General features: G+C 54.3%; 1 protein-coding gene across 1 annotated transcript in view; it reads right to left on the reverse strand.

The window, feature by feature from the left end:
- Positions 1 to 17,743, reverse strand: part of LOC118230233 (afadin-like) — a 115,602-nt gene that overhangs the window by 14,838 nt on the left and 83,021 nt on the right. Inside the window, 9 exon segments of the mRNA XM_035423058.1 lie at positions 488 to 523; positions 2,917 to 3,438; positions 3,441 to 4,070; positions 4,375 to 4,563; positions 5,184 to 5,275; positions 5,522 to 5,719; positions 6,289 to 6,407; positions 7,330 to 7,403; positions 7,711 to 7,776. Of these exon segments, the coding sequence (XP_035278949.1) occupies positions 488 to 523; positions 2,917 to 3,438; positions 3,441 to 4,070; positions 4,375 to 4,563; positions 5,184 to 5,275; positions 5,522 to 5,719; positions 6,289 to 6,407; positions 7,330 to 7,403; positions 7,711 to 7,776 (1,926 nt within the window).

The raw sequence follows: 17,743 nt of genomic DNA on the forward strand, positions 1-17,743 counted from the left end.
GGCCCCCCAGCACCGAAACGGCCCCCAGCACTGAAACACCTGCTGTCTGGAGCTCTGCAAATGCGCCGCGCCAAATTTAGCCGCTTAACGCTGCTTAACTGCCTTAACTCTACGCTTATTTATTATTCTTCCAAAAAGGCCTTTCTTTTTTTAATTTTTAACTTGGTCACTTTTCCAATAATAAAATTCCACGCTGTGTCTGGTGCTAGCTGCTGAAGCGTAGCAGTCATCTTGAGCCCCGAGTTTGTGCGCCTGAATTTTTGACTGGGGCAGTTTCTCACTGTAGAAAGGGGCAGGGCGAGCCCGCGGGTGCCTATCTGCCCCGGAGGGCGTGTGTCTCCGCCCCCGTCGCCCAGAGACCGGCCGAGCGCAGCGCCCTCGGGCCCGATGAGGAGGAGGAGGAGGAAGATGAGCGAGAGGACACACGGGTGGCGTTCGGGCGGCGGGCGGGGGGGGGGGGGACAGTGAAGAGGCTGGAAGGACGTACCAAGTCTAGAACAGAGATCGCGGGAACGGCGGTCTGCTGCGGGAAAGAGAAATTCAAACAGAAATGCCAGAGAAAAGAAGAGATTAATGAAAAAGGAGGAGGAGGAGGAGGAGAGAAAAAAAGGAAGATAAAAGTGAAAACACAGCTCCGGTCGGCGGGCGGGTCGCGCGGTGATCCGCTGCCAGGAACATTCCTCGGCGGTATGGGACTGATTACCGCCGCGGAGCCGCTTCCCCTCGGCAAACACTCGCATGGTAGCGGAGCAAAGCAGGAGGTTTTAGGAGGAATTTCCACATCATTCCACAAGCCCCCCTAAACCTCCACCCCCAAACCTCCACCCCTGCACCCCCCCCCCCCCCCCCAAAACCTCCACCCCTCCACCACCCCCCAAACCTCCACCGCCCCGCCCCCCGCCCCCCTCAGCTGGAGCAAAGACAATATTTTCCCTTTAAGCCGCCGTAGCCTGTGAAGTTCTCTCCAACGCTCCGACCCCTCGCCACTTCAAAAGAGGCCCTTGCTTGTGCACATGGAGGCCCAGCTTCCTGACGGCTGTGAAGGTGTGTGAGCCAGAACTCCTGCGCATGGACGCAACATTTCACCCAGAATAAATACACACTTCCTCTGCAGAAGGGTTCTGAATATGCCTCCTTATTCAGTACTTCACCACTCTGGGGTCTTATTCACTGCATAACTGAAGAGAAACTGATCAGGCAGAGATAGGAGAACTAAAGTGGTTTTCTGCCTGAAGTGCTCCAGTAAGTCATAATATAGCCTTCAAGGTCTACATCGTGGCTGCTAGAATTATGCGGTTTTTTTACTTCTAAAAGATAGTGACTCTATAAATATTTCGGGTTCTATAAACCAGGAGTGTCAAACTACAGTCCCTCAGGGCCAGTGTCTGCAAGCACTTGTGGTTTCCTGTCAATCAGCAGCCAATTAAAGACTCCGGTGGACTCCTTAGCCAATCGGTGGCTTAAAAGAATAACTTGTGCTGAAAAACACCGAAAACCAGCAGACACTGAGGCCCTCCTCTCCTGGAGTTTGACACCCCTGCTATAAACCGTTACCAAACAAACTTATGCTTTCCATTCAAAAAGAAATGGCTCCTTTCCACAATATAAATATTATCTGAATTTGATCTTAAAGTGTACCGGAATCCATGTGAAACCACATTATAAACACAACAAAGTATTTCCCAAAGCCACTGGTGGGGTTTGGAGGTCATATGAAGGCTCCAGTCCTGAGATACAACGGAGGAGTAAACAGTGAGATATCCGCTATCTGGGAAACTGATCTTTTCCTCTGAACGCTTCATAGCAGAAGTCAGCTGGCTGCGTGTCAGCAGGGGAAGTGCAGGCAGCCGCTCGCGCGCGTACGACGACCAACGAGGCAAGGCTGGAAACCGCCAGCGGCTCATTGTGTTCACCGCGTCCATTTTGTCCGCAGCTCCAGAACCTGGCCACCTCGTGACCTCAGCGTCCACGGGCCGCTTAGCAGACCCTTGGCACTCCAACTACCGACTCTAAGGAGCGGGACACGGCAACGACGGTTGCTTTTCGTCCGTCAGCAAGCCCGCAGCTCGACTGCTTGTCTTGTCTTGAGTCATCTAGCCGTTCTAGCGTATAGCATATCTAGCGTGCGCTGCTGAAGGCTCTTATCAGCTCCAAAGAGTGGAAAAAAAGGGGTTAGTCAGGCTTTAGGTGTGTTTGTTGGCTGCTGCCTGGCCTTCCTGAGAACACAATCAGCAGCCAATGTCAGCACACGCAGCCAAACGCTCTCCGTTTCAATGCAATGAGTGCGCCACGGGGGAAACTGCATCCAGCTCCACAAAAGCAAACGGTGTTTATACAGCAACATAACACGGGCTTTGTTACTTTTCATGAGAAAACGCTACTTCATCATTAGCGTTTCTGAGCAGTGTGAGAGAAAGTGCTACTTCATCGTTAGCGTTTGTGTTACCCGTTACATTCACCCTGAGCATGCAGTGTGAGAAATTGCTGCTTCACCGTTAGCATTTGTGTTACCCGTTACATTCTCAGAGCAGTGTGAGAGAAAGTGCTACTTCACCGTTAGCATATCTGTTAGCCGTTACATTCTCAGAGCAGTGTGTGAGAAGGTGCTACTTCACCGTTAGCATATCTGTTAGCCGTTACATTCTCAGAACAGTGTGAGAAAGTGCTACTTCATCATTAGCGTATCTGTTAGCCGTTACATTCTCAGAGCAGTGTGTGAGAAGGTGCTACTTCATCATTAGCGTATCTGTTAGCCGTTACATTCTCAGAGCAGTGTGTGAGAAGGTGCTACTTCATCATTACCGTATCTGTTAGCCGTTACATTCTCAGAGCAGTGTGTGAGAAGGTGCTACTTCACTGTTAGCGTATCTGTTAGCCGTTACATTCTCAGAGCAGTGTGTGAGAAGGCGGGCTCACCCGCGCTCTCTTCTCGGCCTCCAGCCGCTGCATGATCATGACGGTGTCCACGTCCTCATCGTCCTCCTCCTCCTCGTCCTCGTCGCTCTGCTTGGACTCCTGCAGCCTCTTCTGGAACTGCCACTCCAGCATGAGCTTGCGCAGGCGGTCGTTCTCCTCGGCCGAGCGCTCGGGCTTGGCCTGCAGCTCCTGGATCTCGCGGTCCAGCAGGTCCACGATGTGCAGCTGCTGCTGCTTCTCCAGCTTCTCCCGGGCGTCCCGCTTCCAGGGGTCCGGCGAGAGGCTGTCCCCCGACGACAGCTCCTCCTTGCTGATGGTGATGTACTGGAGGTCCCGGCGCTCGATGGTGCGCGGCTGCTGCTGGGGGAGGAGCTCGCGGATCACCGTGTCGTGGGGGGGCGGGGCCCCGCGGGGGAGGCTGGCCAGCTTCTCGGGCCTGGGGGGGCTGCTGCTGCTGGGCCTGGGTGGCCAGCTGCAAGGGGAGGTAGGTCTGGGGGACCTGGGCGGGGGACTGGGGGGGGGCCCATCTGCTGGTGCTGCTGCGGCGGCGGGGGGCCGTGCTGGTTGTTGAGCGGGGCGGGCCCGGCGGGGTTGCGGATCTGGCCCATCTTCCTCTCCTGCTCCCGCCTCTTCCTCTCGCGCTCCTCCTCTAGCCGCGCCTTCTCCTTCTCGTACCAGCGCTGCTGCTCTTCACGCTTCTTGCGGTCGGCGGCTGCGGCGGCGTTGGCGGTGGCAGCCGCGGCGGCCGCGGCGTGTTGCTGGGCGACGGCGGGCGGGGGCGGGAGCGGCAGCTCCGGCTGGGCCTCAAACTCGGCGGCGTAGTGCACGGGGGGCGGGGGAGGGGGCGGGGGCGGCAGGTCGGTGCGGGCCGCCGAGGGGGCGGAGCCGGGGGCGGGACCTGAGTGCGGCGACAGTGGGGTCTTCCAGCGGCCCGGCCCGCTCTTGTGGTTGCCCTTGGAGGAGGAGGACGAGGAGTAGTTGAGGTGCTCCTGGCTGGAGGTGCTGGACTCCACGGAGGAGGAGACCTGGTGGTTCCAGTGCTCCCCGCTGCCCCGCTCCCTCTGGTACTCGGCCTCCCGCTGCTGCAGGAGCACCAGGTCCTCCGGCCGGAGCCTGTCCGGGGCGTACCCCACACGCTCGTCCAACAGCTCATCCTGCGGGACACGCACAGGCACAAAGGTCAAAGGTGAACCACAAAACCTTGCGTTCAAAATAAAAGCCATTTCTGAAACTGCAGCTACTGCATAGCATAGCATACTGAATACTGAACACCAACAGTCATCAGCGCACAAAACCACCTGCCAGGTCGAGTGGCCCAAGTATTGGGGGTCTTTATGTTCTTACGAACATTGCATAGCGGCTAGTAAAATTTCATATAATATTTCCGACACGCTCATCATGCAGCCATTGAGGGAATGATCAGCAGTGGCTGTGTAAGACTCGGGGCCCCTGCAGCACCTGCAGGGCCATGTTGCCGGGGGGATGGTCGTCCAGGGGCCTGTCCTCGGGGTCTTGCCAGGGCTGGCCGGGGCCCGGCCCGGGGCCCATCCTGTCCTGAGATTTGGAGGCGGGGAAGGTGAAGTACTCCCGGGTGTAGGTCTGCGTGGGGATGGGGTACGCTTCCGGGTGGGGCGGGGACGGCTCCTCCTGCAGCCAATGAGGAAGAGGGGGAGGGGTTAGACGCGTGATTACACGTTCTTATAGCCCAGACGGGGTGGTGGTTCGGTGAGACGTCTAAATAATCAACACAGCCGTACCTGCGGAAAAATCGGGAGAATTTAAATGAAGCCGTGGCTACGGCTGACTGAGAGCTCGGTGTTTGTTGCCGGGGTAAATATGGCACCGCGGTGCAGGAACTAATTATCTAATCAGGCATGGTGGCTGGAGAGCTGATGAGGATTTATTACGACGCTAACGCGGCAGACGCTGATAAGCAATTTCAAATCACATTACATCACACGCCCCCTAAACAGAAGAATGCGTTTCCGAAGGCACGGAACATTCTGATAATTACACAGTGCCTGCCAGGGCAACAGCCAATTAAAACGGGAGAGATCCGTACCGCGCAGCAAATGCACAGCACGCGGTTAAGAAGAGAATGAGTCTTTTGTGTGTGTGTGTTTTCATCCATGTTGTCTGGTTTTTAATTCATTACCATGACTTTGCCATGCCGAGCGGGGGTGGCGTGTACAGTGGTATGTACAGCGGCATGTACAGTGGTATGTACAGTGGCCGGTCACGAGGCAGAAACGGCAGCCGTTACTCACGTCGGCGCAGAGGTTGCCCGTGGAGACGGAGGTGATCTTGGTCCCGGGTCCTCCTTGGTAAACGGGCTTTCCTCCCGGACTCTGTGCCTGGTCTGAGAAACGAGGGCAATGCTGTCAGTCAGACCTCACACGTACACACACACCTTCTCTCGCTCTCACACGCACACACACTGTTTCTTTCGCTCTCACACACACACTCTCACACTTACTGTCTCTCTCTTGCTCTCACACACTCACACACGCACTGTCTCTCTCTCTCTCTCTCTCACACACACACACACACTATCTCTCTCTCTCTCTCACACACACACACACAAACATTACACTGGAGTACTCACTGGCCACGTTGGGGCTGGAGCGGTGGTCGGCCCTGTTCTTGAGCAGCCGGTCCTCCCCGCTCATCTTCTTTGGTTCGGGGTAGGCGTCCCACGTGCCCTGGGGGCTCTCCGGGGAGCCGTTCTGCACGGAGTTGTTGTAGAGCTCGAAGCCCTCGCTCTTTGGTCTTAATTTTCCCTTGTCCCGCCCGCGGTCCGCCGCTAGGGACAGGAGGAGGAGACCGGAACTCAGAAGAGCAGCACATTTCGTTCTCACCACCTTTCCTTTAAAATGCCGTTCCATGTACGGACGACAGCCAGAACTCTCACAACCCAAATTTAACTGAGCAGCACAGACAGAACCAGGCTCTCTCACTCAGTGCTACTCAAACCCTGGTCTGTTAGGCCTGTGCCCACCAGTGCCAGAGTCCTGCCAACCGGTGCCCAGATAAAAGGCTTCTGATCACAGTACACTGAGCACAGGACTGTTACTGGCATAAACAGTGCTGAAAAGAAAATAATTACAGGTAACTGGTCCATGGTACAAAAAAGATTGGGTAAAACACCCCCCTAATCCACAAACTTCCCGGAATCCAGCTGTACGGCAACTGTAACCTCTTATCTGTGATGGGGGAGGAAACAGGGAACCCCCTCATTGGCTGCTTGGTCACACCATGGCACCGTGTGGCAGCCAATAGCATTCCAGACCTTTTTGCTGTTCTTAACTGACTTCTAGATTTTCGTCTGCCACAGACACAGGGGGAGCATCATGAGTCATAACGGGCCCTTACCCCGCTGCATCATGGGAGACGGCTGGTTCAGAAGTGTGGCCAGGCCGTGGTAAATGGCCCCTTGCTTGGCCACCTCGAGTGTCACAACCGAGCCTGTTCTGGTCATCAACTCAGCAGCCCTGAGAGGTGAGAACTTAACAGTCAATTTACCAACGCAAAACACACCAAGCAGAGGCCAGCACAGCATTCATTTACTGGTGTTCATTTACTAGTGCGGAGAGACAGGGCCCAGGATATTCCCAATACCTTTCATGAAACGCAATTGTGCAAATGGCTGGTCAGACATCACCCTCGCAATTAGCAAATGAGGAACAACTGTCAAGTTAAAAGGTTTTGCTTTCCAAAAGTGGTTAGCCGCTGGTTCCATGGAGCCTATAATTGGCAACTTCACAAAGCATTCTCCATGAAACCAAGCAAACCAAATTTGTGATTCAATCCCTGCTGGCAGCTGAGCCGCAGAAACTCAGTGGAGTGGTATGAAGTGTCGAGGGAAACATGGTTTCAGTTCAAATGAATATAGGATTGAGCTAATTATTTACCGACGTGCCCACAAGAAGCATTTGCAGCAGTAAAATATGGACCAATAAAGTATATTAAGCCTGTAAATTTTGTTTTTTAAAACAAAAGTACAGACAAAACGTGAAGTGCTTTGCATAAAAATCCACCAGGAACGCGGGTATTAAATCAAACAAGGCAATGAGGAATTCTAAGTACAAGTAACTCATTCCTTGTGCTGCACTTGAAGGAAATGGGATTTGTTTTGTCGGTCGCACTGATTCTGTACAACGACAGAGCCTAAACTCTGAGTCATCTAAACTCTGCCATCTTGTCACCACAGCTGCTGCGCAACCTTTTCACTGACTTTATTTGATTAAGCCGTGCTCAACAAATTACACAAAATGACATGAAAACATCCACATGTGGTATTTATGAGTTTTCTGTATTTTTTAAGGCTGGAATTGTTTGTTCTGTAATGAAGTGGAGAAATGAAGTGAAGTTTGTGTACTGCGGGGACGTTTCAGGCTGCATGCGAGGACGTACCTCTCCTGTGAGAGTCCAACTAGACTGCGCCCGTCCACACTGAGCAGCTGGTCCCCAGCCGCAAGTCTTCCATCCTGTACACACACACACACACACACACAGAGACACAGAGACACAGAGACACAGAGACACAGAGACACACACGCACACATGCACAAACACACACACAGACACACAAACACACACAGAGCATTGCGGCATCACGTTGCACTTATAACTAACAGACTCAGGAACAATGCGCTCGAGCCATTTTTGGGGTTTTTTATTTTAACAGGGGAGCAGAGGCCACGTCTCACAGCCCATGCACCCACGCTGGACAGAGCGAACGCGTCCGCAGATAGGTTTTTAAAAACACACGGGCGCGAGAGCCCTCCTACTCACCATGTCAGCCGCCCCTCCCTTCACCACCGACTTGATGTAGATCCCGAGCTTGTCCTGCCCGGCACCCTAAACAGACACAAGAGGGGGAAGAAGGGGTCAGCAAACAGACCAAACAGAGCGGCGGACAGAGGCCCCATCCGTTACCCCGTCGTATGGAAGAGCTTAAGTTCCCTAAACACTGGAGCTGCGCTCTGACCCTGAACGCGCTGCTGGCCCCCTCTGCGCTCTGACCCTGAACGCGCTGCTGGCCCCCTCTGCGCTCTGACCCTGAACGCGCTGCTGGCCCCCTCTGCGCTCTGACCCTGAACGCGCTGCTGGCCCCCTCTGCGCTCTGACCCTGAACGCGCTGCTGGCCCCCTCTGCGCTCTGACCCTGAACGCGCTGCTGGCCCCCTCTGCGCTCTGACCCTGAACGCGCTGCTGGCCCCCTCTGCGCTCTGACCCTGAACGCGCTGCTGGCCCCCTCTGCGCTCTGACCCTGAACGCGCTGCTGGCCCCCTCTGCCCTCTGACCCTGAACGCGCTGCTGGCCCCCTCTGCGCTCTGACCCTGAACGCGCTGCTGGCCCCCTCTGCGCTCTGACCCTGAACGCGCTGCTGGCCCCCTCTGCGCTGGCGATCGGCCCGCAGACCAACGGGCTCCTGGGACCTCAGGCGCACGCCTACGCTAAAACCACAGGGCTGGCGGGTGGGAGACGTGGCGCGGCTAACGCACGCCTGATGCTCACCGGTTCACTTCAGAGACGGGGGGGGGGGGGGGGGGGAGGCCATTTTAATTCCTGCTTAAAAGACATGGGGAAGGGGACCTCAAAGGTAAAAGGTCACAGGTCATACCAGTGACATAACACTGGGGATTTGTGGCTACTTTTCACGAATGCTTCCATAAAAGGTCAAGGGATATTTCAAATGGTCTCCTTCAACCTAAAAATACAAGGGAAGGAGGGTGTTCCAGTCCTTATATGGAGAGCCAAGTCTGCTTTGCACAAATCTCCTGGAGGTATGACTAGCAGTCAACTGAAGAGCCGTGTTAAACGGACACGGATGGCAGAACATGAAAGAAAAGAGAGATTTTGAAACAACAGCAGCCGGTGGTCTGCCTTTGCAACATCAGAAAGTTCCGGAGGCCAGATCCCCCCGGCCAATCCCAACAAGTGTGAGCCTCTAAAAGTCCCTCTAGCAAGGTCCTGCATAGTCAGACACTCACACACACACACATACTTGTACGCCTATACGTGCACACGCACACAAGTGCGTGCGCGCACGCGCACACACACACATACACACACACACACACACACACACACACACACACACACACACACACGCGGGCGCGCACACACGCACAGAGCAGTGTGAACATCTCCCAGATCATCAGGCCACCTGGGGAACAAAGCCTTGCTGCAGGCTTACTGGCAAACTGATCCCAAAGTCAGGTTATACTGGCTCACGCAATATAACACCATGGCCTCAGTGTGCTTCACAGCGCTCTGCAAACTCACGGGAGCTCCTTCTGAACTCCAGCCCGACCCATGGGATACACACCCGAAGGGAAAAAAACACTAAACCCCAAAATCTTCAGGTTTTATTCTCGTCTTTCGGGCCCCATCACTTGCCATCCAGAGGGGCTGAGGGAGAACAGACAAACCCCCTGAAAGAAGCCAGCAGTAATATTTGGGGAAAGCTCAGGTTCGAACACGGTCTGGAAGTGCAAATCTGCTTTCAGTCAGGCTCAGCTGAGCTAAACAGTAACAGAGAGTCCAGCTCTGCACACGCACACCAACAGTGGCTTCACCTGAGCAAACAGCCAGGACGCTCGGCCAAGTAAACAAGCGTAAAGCAGCAGATGCGGGCGGGCTTTCATGTCTATGAGCTCCAGTGAAGGTCACTCATCCCAGCTGAACGCATGTATTAATCACCCAGAATGACTGCACAAAGCACTCATCCCGTGTTTATCCAATTCAGAAGCCTCAAAACTTAATCAAATATGAAGTAGATAAACAGAGCCCTCACAGAGACTTGGTCCCTTCAGAAAATGTTCATATTTAACTGCCAAACTGAGGTGGAGAAATGGAATTGCTTTGCAAATTAAACTGGCTTCTCCCACGTTCACAGTTCAGAACGGGGAAATATCAACAAATGATGTTCATGCGATCCAATATCCATTTCACTGTTTCACAACAGTGTTGAATGAATAACTTTTCTCTTTTCTGAGCACCACAGAACTTCGTGCACAGCCTGAGCAGTAAGCCAGACTGAGAGACGCGCACTCCTGGGAGTCGAGCCTCAGAGACGCGTTGAGAGGGTGCTGGGGGGGGGTGGGGGGGGCAGACACCTCAAATACGTGTTGCAGGTGTGCGGGGGTGGGGGGGGGGGCAGACGGCGGGGTGTGGGTGGGGGGCAGACGCCTCAGAGACACGTCGCGGGCGTGCGGGGGGGCGGGCTCCTAACGGGGGCTCTCTCTCCTCACCTGGCTGCTGCGTCTGCAGACGCGCCGTGCCGTGTCAGCACTTCCATCCGCCTCGGGCAGAGGGAGGGGCGCCTCAAACCCAGACACAGACAGGCGGGAGACAGGACCCCAAATCACCGCGCGTCCCGCCCGGACACCAGTCTGTGTGTTCACTGTGTGCTGCCGCTAACAGACGTCTGTATGTTCACTGTTGCTGACAGCAGTCTCTAAGTTGACTGCCACTAACATTGGCCTGTATGTTTACTGATGCTAACATTGGTCTGTATGTTCACTGATGCTAACATTGGTCTGTATGTTCACTGATGCTAACATTAGTCTGTATGTTTACTGATGCTAACATTGGCCTGTATGTTCACTGATGCTAACATTGGTCTGTATGTTTACTGATGCTAACATTGGTCTGTATGTTTACTGATGCTAACACTGGTCTGTATGTTTACTGATGCTAACATTGGCCTGTATGTTTACTGATGCTAACATTGGCCTGTATGTTTACTGATGCTAACATTGGTCTGTATGTTCACTGATGCTAACATTGGCCTGTATGTTTACTGATGCTAACATTGGTCTGTATGTTCACTGATGCTAACATTGGTCTGTATGTTTACTGATGCTAACATTGGTCTGTATGTTCACTGATGCTAACATTGGCCTGTATGTTCACTGATGCTAACATTGGTCTGTATGTTTACTGATGCTAACATTGGTCTGTATGTTTACTGATGCTAACATTGGTCTGTATGTTCACTAATGCTAACATTGGTTGTATGTTCACTAATGCTAACATTGGTCTGTATGTTCACTAATGCTAACATTGGTCTGTATGTTCACTAATGCTAACATTGGTCTGTATGTTCACTAATGCTAACATTGGTCTGTATGTTCACTAATGCTAACATCGGTCTGTATGTTCACTAATGCTAACATTGGTCTGTATGTTCACTAATGCTAACATCGGTCTGTATGTTCACCGGGGATGGATTGTGAGCCATGTAGCTGAGCCCTGCTCTGTGCTAAATGCATTCCACCATCAGACACCCGTTAGCCTTCCTGATTCTCTGCAATAAGATTTCAACACTTCAGTGTAATGATCCGGTCTTTCAGGATTTAAAATTCCAGCCTTCAGAGTCTCAGCACTGATGCGAAAAACGTGTTGTTTGTGTCTCTGGTGACCGACGACGACCTCGAGAGAGAGAGAGAGAGAGAGAGAGAGAGAGAGAGAGAGAGAGAGAGAGAGAGAGAGAGAGAGAGAGAGAGAGAGAGAGAGAGAGAGAGAGAGAGAGAGAGAGAGAGAGAGAGAGAGAGAGAGAGAGAGAGAGAGAGAGAGAGAGAGAGAGAGAGAGAGAGAGAGAGAGAGAGAGAGAGAGAGAGAGAGAGAGAGAGAGAGAGAGAGAGAGAGAGAGAGAGAGAGAGAGAGAGAGAGAGAGAGAGAGAGAGAGAGAGAGAGAGAGAGAGAGAGAGAGAGAGAGAGAGAGAGAGAGAGAGAGAGAGAGAGAGAGAGAGAGAGAGAGAGAGAGAGAGAGAGAGAGAGAGAGAGAGAGAGAGAGACTTCCATTGCAGGCTGACCAGACATAAAAATACTGTTGTTTGTTTTGCTGAGACGAGGTCCAGCTGGACTTGGGGATAATGACACGCGGGGAGGTTTGGTTGGACGGATCCGACAGCGAAACTTCCAAGCGCTTCCCGGTCGGCGCTCTGACGCCAGGATGGCTAAGCGCAGCCAGAGAGCGGCGAGCGGTAGTTTACCTGGGCCTGCTGGGAGTTGTGGTTCAGCAGTGAAGAATGCGGGGGGGCTCCCCTTTCCCCCCCTACGCATTAGACCCCTGCTGTCCAACAGATTATTGACTTGTTTAAGGCTTCAGTCAGGCAGGGAGTGACAGCATTACTAGCCCAGATGGAGTCACAGACACGGTCGTGGCGTTGCGGTCCTCTGGGCGTTTAGGTGGAAACGCGTTCGGCTGTTTCCGAAAAACCCCTCCAGGCTGCTCAGCCAGTGAAACCGCGGGGAGGGGGAGGGGGAGGGGGAAGGGGGACGGGACCACCTGCTGGAATGTCACCGGGGAGAGGACCGGCGGACCGTGGAGCGCTCGGGGAGAGGAGCGGCGGTAACCGAAGCCGCCTGAGAAAGGGGAGCTTCTGTTCTCCTCCGATCCCTCCACAATAACTGCCGTCATCACACCCCCCCCCCCCCCCCATCGCCTCCCCTCCCCGCCGAGGTGCTACCCACCCCCGCTGTCAGACGCACCCCCCTGCAGCCAATCAGAAACACCGACTCTATCACAGTCCACTGAGAAGCCACTAGCCAAAGCTGTGAACACTAACAGTACACTGGAATGTTCCAGAAGATACTTGAAACAAAAATTAATGCAGGAACAGAGATGTTATGACACGTTAACTGAAAGTTCGCTGTGACGTACTGTTTAGATACAGTAGGTTGGGATTCGTTGTTTTTGTAAACACAAAAACACAAGAGCTCACAAGCGCACACATGGGTATGGAACAGATAACAACACCCTGACCAGACAGCTACAAGAGCCGCAAAATCAACAACACACAACCAGCAGACACTGCTTACAACCAAGCGTATTTTTCCACTCTTCAACATTTCCAGTGCACAAGTAACCATATAATCTATCAAACCGACTGCAGAATATCGTGATAAAAAACAAAACGTACATTCAGAGCGTAATCGGTCATGACGTGCAATTTGTTCTGACACCGAAAGCAAGTGGAGACGAAACAAATCACACAGATGAGTCACACTTACGCAAACAACCGCTCTAGAACTGCAAATTAAGGCCAGGACAGACCGATAACTACAGAAGTAAAAATGAAAAGACATTAGAAATGACATGTCGTCTGAGGTGTGCATGCGATGCCCGGGTGTGTAACACAGGAGAACGTACCGTGCGCTGCTGTGCGCTGCCACGCGGTGCTGTGCGCAGACTTCCCGATGATGCTGGGTGAGGGTGCACATGAGCGTGTGTGTGAGAGGGGGATGCTGTAAGTCATTTGAGGAGTTGGGACTGTGAGAACCCCCGTCTAACCTCCTGGAGGGGCGTAACCGGACCCGAAGGAAACATTCCAGCAGCCTGACGCGGCCAGGTGCCTGACTGGCAGAACTGGGCGGGGGGGACAACAGCCCCCGTCACAGGCTGGGGGGTGGAGGGGGGTGGTGGGGGTGTGTTAGCGCCATTAGGGAGGTTCGGCTCAGGTGATACGTAAAGAACTGAGTTTGCGTCTAGTCTGCGCTTTCACTTGAGGGAGAGAGCAAGAGCCAACACGAGCGCTAAAGAACAGGCTTATAAAACTACCGCGTGCGTGCGTGCGTGAGTGTGTGAGAGCATTTGTGTGCACGTGTGTGTGTGTCTGTGAGTGCATGTGTGTGTGTGTGCGAGTGTGAGTGTGTGAGAGCATTTGTGTGCACGTGTGTGTGTGTCTGTGAGTGCATGTGTGCGTGCGTGTGTGTGTGTGTGAGTGTGTGCGTGTCTGTGAGTGCATGTGTGCGAGTGTGAGTGTGTGAGAGCATTTGTGTGCACGTGTGTGTGTGTCTGTGAGTGCATGTGTGTGTGTGCACACAAACACTGTCTGATACCGCGTACGTCCCTGGCCTTGAGAAAGGCTGTATTTGCTTGCAGTGCCGCTAGCTTTCCCACAGCAGCGGTAGCACTGGGAGCAGACAGCGCCGCAGACGCCGCTGTGCCTGCCGAGAGGAGTAAATATCGCAGCCCTTCCTCACACCCAGCGCCCCCTCGGTAAAAACTACCAGCCAGACCCAGCTGTGAAACCCGAGGCCCTCTCGCGCCGGCGCCGTTTCCATGGCGCCGCGCCGCCCGTGACGCAGGCGGCGAGCGCCAGGAGCGGCGGGTTGCGTGAGCGGGGACCAAAGCGGGAGGGGGGGGGGTCGTTACGGGCGGGCGGCACAAACAGAACGGGCGGTGAAAGTCACGCGCTCCGGCATCAAACATGAAAAAGAGAGGGGCTCATAAAAGCCGCTAATAAAGCTCTAATTCACCTTAACAAGCAGGCTAATTGCTACTGCTGTCAGGGCCCGGGCACAGGCTGTTATCTGTAGGGAGGGGGGGCGGGGGCTGATGGTTCAGTGAGGGGCAGCGGCCGAATGGCTACCTGCTCCAACGCTACTCCGTCCCTGGAGGGCCAAGTGTGTCCGCAGGCTTTTCCCACCAATTACCCCGGATCAATTAGTTAACGAGCTGCATACACGGCTGCTTTACTCACACATTAGACCACAGCAGAGCTTTTCACGCAGTCACACAGGAAGTCTCCGGCTGGAGCTCTCGGGCATGTGAAAACTCAGCTGACGTGAAGAACTGGGCTAATTAAGTCATTAAGAGCAGGAGTTTGGCGTGGGGAGCAATGACGGGTACGGCCCTGACACCCCGCGTAAGGATGGCGGGCGTACGGAACTTGCCGGAGAGCGGAGCAGACGCGCGCGTCTTTGATCGCGGAGCGCTCACATTAATTATCAGGTTGTCAGAGGAGACGGGAGACGTGGCACTCGAGGGGGGGGGGCGGGGGGGTTGGTTGGCGTTGCGTCAGACGCGGCGGGCGGAGGTGAGGGTGCGAAAAGGAGCGCGAGAGCGCTATATTTCACACCTGTGATTGGAGTAGGGGTGGAGGGGGGGGGGGGGGCGTTGTTCGCACCCTTTACACGTCTGCTCAAACCTGAAGGCGCATCACGCGGAGACATGTGACTGCGGAAAGGAGACGGGGGCGAGGGGGTTGCGGGAACAAAGCCGCAGTTCTGAAGACTCAGTGAACCTCCGCCTTCGGGGATAAAGAGCGTCTGGCCCGAAGTGACCGGGTCCACGTCTCACTGAAGGGGTCAGGGAAACCCGCCACGCCCGTCAGACCCAGCTCTGACCACCGTGTGGGCGGTTCTTTCTCCCTAACGATTGGACGGGCGACCTAAAGCTTCACCCGCCTCCTCCGCCAACTCCTCCCTTTGTGCACCGCGCACCGGTGGCATCGGGCCGGGTCTCTCTGCAATGGGCGAGTTTGCAGACGGGCATTCGATTTGCCCCCCCCCCCCCCCAACCTCCCACGTTCACCTCACCCACAGGAGCGCCGAGGCGGTTGTCATGGAAACGGGGACAACAACACATCCGCGTCCTCCCGTGGCGATCTAATCTCACAGCGCACGATCCTCGAAACCTCGCCGCTTTCTCACCATCTCCAGTAAAAACATTAGAAAGCAAACAGAGCGCCCGTATGAGGGTGTGGTGCAGAGTGAGGTGCGGTGGGGTGGGGGGGGGTTACAGCTGAAACCATGTGACTCACAAAGCTGGGGCGGAAAGAAAACAGGTCCGACTGGCCACGTTCCCCCAGCGCCGCGAAAAACAATCCCGCGACCAAACCAAAAAACACCGCCGTTCCTTCAGAGTCATTCTCAAACCTTCAAAAAGTCATTACTCACGTTCTCTGCTTTATACTTTATACTGCAGCTGTAATTTTTCTTTAGGGACGGACTACCAACCGAAAAGCAAAGCTCGATGCCTTTCGCTGGGACGTGTCCCAGATGCAGTCCGAGTGACGTTCGGCGGGGGCCGGACCGCTGGCTCGGAGCGCTGAAACAAACACCGGCCCCACCCTGGGAGCTTCCTGTCCACGGAAGCGCTCTGTAACCTAGCCCCGCAAATACAGGAAGCCCAAAGCAGAGGCTGCAGACCCCGTCGCTAAATCCCCCCGCTAACACGCCTGCTCTCTTCGGCTCTCCCTCTCCCTCTCCCTCTCCCTCGCCCTCTCGACTCGCCCTCTCCCTCTCCCTCTCCCTCGCCCTCTCGACTCGCCCTCTCCCTCTCCCTCTCCCTCGCCCTCTCGACTCGCGGGGGGGGGGGGGGGGGACGCGCGCGATAAACATCAGGAGTGTCCTTTGTGCTCCTGGGCTTCCCTTCCAAAAGAGCTTCTGCCCAGAAGGTTCTGGAATAAACGCCGCTCGCTTCGTTTACAGTTCATTTACCGCCCGAGCGAATTTAAGCGCCAACAGAGCCGTTATGACGGTGAACAAAGCCATCAAGACGCGCCACTGAACCCATGGCCACTGAAGCTGGGATACAATATAATACACCCGCAGGCCTTCACCGCACAAACAGAATGCCATCCCTAAAAACCGAGCTTGGAATATGTTAAACCTCACCTCCTGAATTCAAAGTGAAGTGTACACAAAGCAACCCGAGAAAACTGTGGTCTCTTTGAAATTCTTTTTTTTTTTTTTTTTTTGCCCCACATTCTGTAGCTCGTGTGCCATTTACAACAACAAACTATCATTTTAAGCGCGGAGTTATTTCAGCTGGCGAGCGTCGTCCAGTTCTCAGAAGGTTCTGGCGTTGTGGGGACGTGAATAGCTTCAGCGGGGCCCGTCTCTCGGTGAGCGGCTAGGCTGACGAGACGTCACTGCAAACGCCTCCGCCACGCTCCGCTTGCCTGAAGTGAGAGGGTGTCTCTGTTTTTCTATCTCTGTCTCTCCATTCCAATTTCATTTATTGGCAGGACAACTAGTCATATCGCTAAAGCAACATACAGAACACAGAAACCACATATACGACATGCAACAACGACTTTCAACGTTAAAAAGAACACTGACATAGTTAAAAGATATTAATTAACATCAATTAAGGCATGACAACCATAACATTACATTTATTGATCTCTCACACTTTCTCTCTCTCATCCAGATGATCTGTGGGAGGACATTGTTGCCAGGCGGGCTGGGGAGGTACAAATGCCCCCCCCACCCCCACACACCTGCCCCACACCCACCCCGCTGCACTGAAGCAGCCATAAACGCGGCAGCTCACAGGGCCGTGAGAAGAGCCTCTGGAAGCCGGTGATTCAACACAGATGTGCTACACGCTCAATGGGGCTACAGGCACGAAAGCACTCCTGCGGCCAGTCTCAGCTTAGCGTGAGAGAGCGGCCATTTCAGCATGACGGGACAGGGCTGGCTTTGTCAGTCAGTCAGTGACGGGGACACGCCCGCTAGATTACCTCTGCGTCTGCGTCTAAGCCAATTCCTCAGCTCGGCTCGTACCGGCTGCCCAGACCGATTTCCCGCTCTTTTTTTAATCGGTGACCGGGCGATGAACTGGAGCGCGTGCCTGAGACAGACTCCCCATCCGCGCGCCGAATCCTTCTCGCGTTTTCCGCGCCTTCGATGGCGGTCAAATCCGGAACGCCGCGCGGGGAACGCGTTACCGCGGCGACAAATCCGAGCGGGCGGCCCGAAACGTCTCCGCCCGGGCGGGGCTGACGGGCTGTCGGAGTCCACTCTGCGTCTGAGCCCCGCCGAAGAAGAGGCTTGACACGAGCAGCGCGGCCTTCAGCTGCTCCCTGGCGTTATCACCGCAGGAAGACTCTATTACACCTTAATACAACCCTGAAGCCTGCTTTTAGACAACACAGGGCAAGGGAAAGGCAAAGTTCTGAATGATGCAACTTCATTATTCATTATTAATAAAGCGATTGGGATTTATTAAATACGGCCAACACAAGACTTTCTCGATTGACCCGATTCAGAGCGAAGCAGCTAGCCGGTCCTCTGTGCAGACG

This window comes from Anguilla anguilla, chromosome 6 (assembly GCF_013347855.1).
Source record: "Anguilla anguilla isolate fAngAng1 chromosome 6, fAngAng1.pri, whole genome shotgun sequence".
NCBI lineage: Eukaryota > Metazoa > Chordata > Actinopteri > Anguilliformes > Anguillidae > Anguilla > Anguilla anguilla.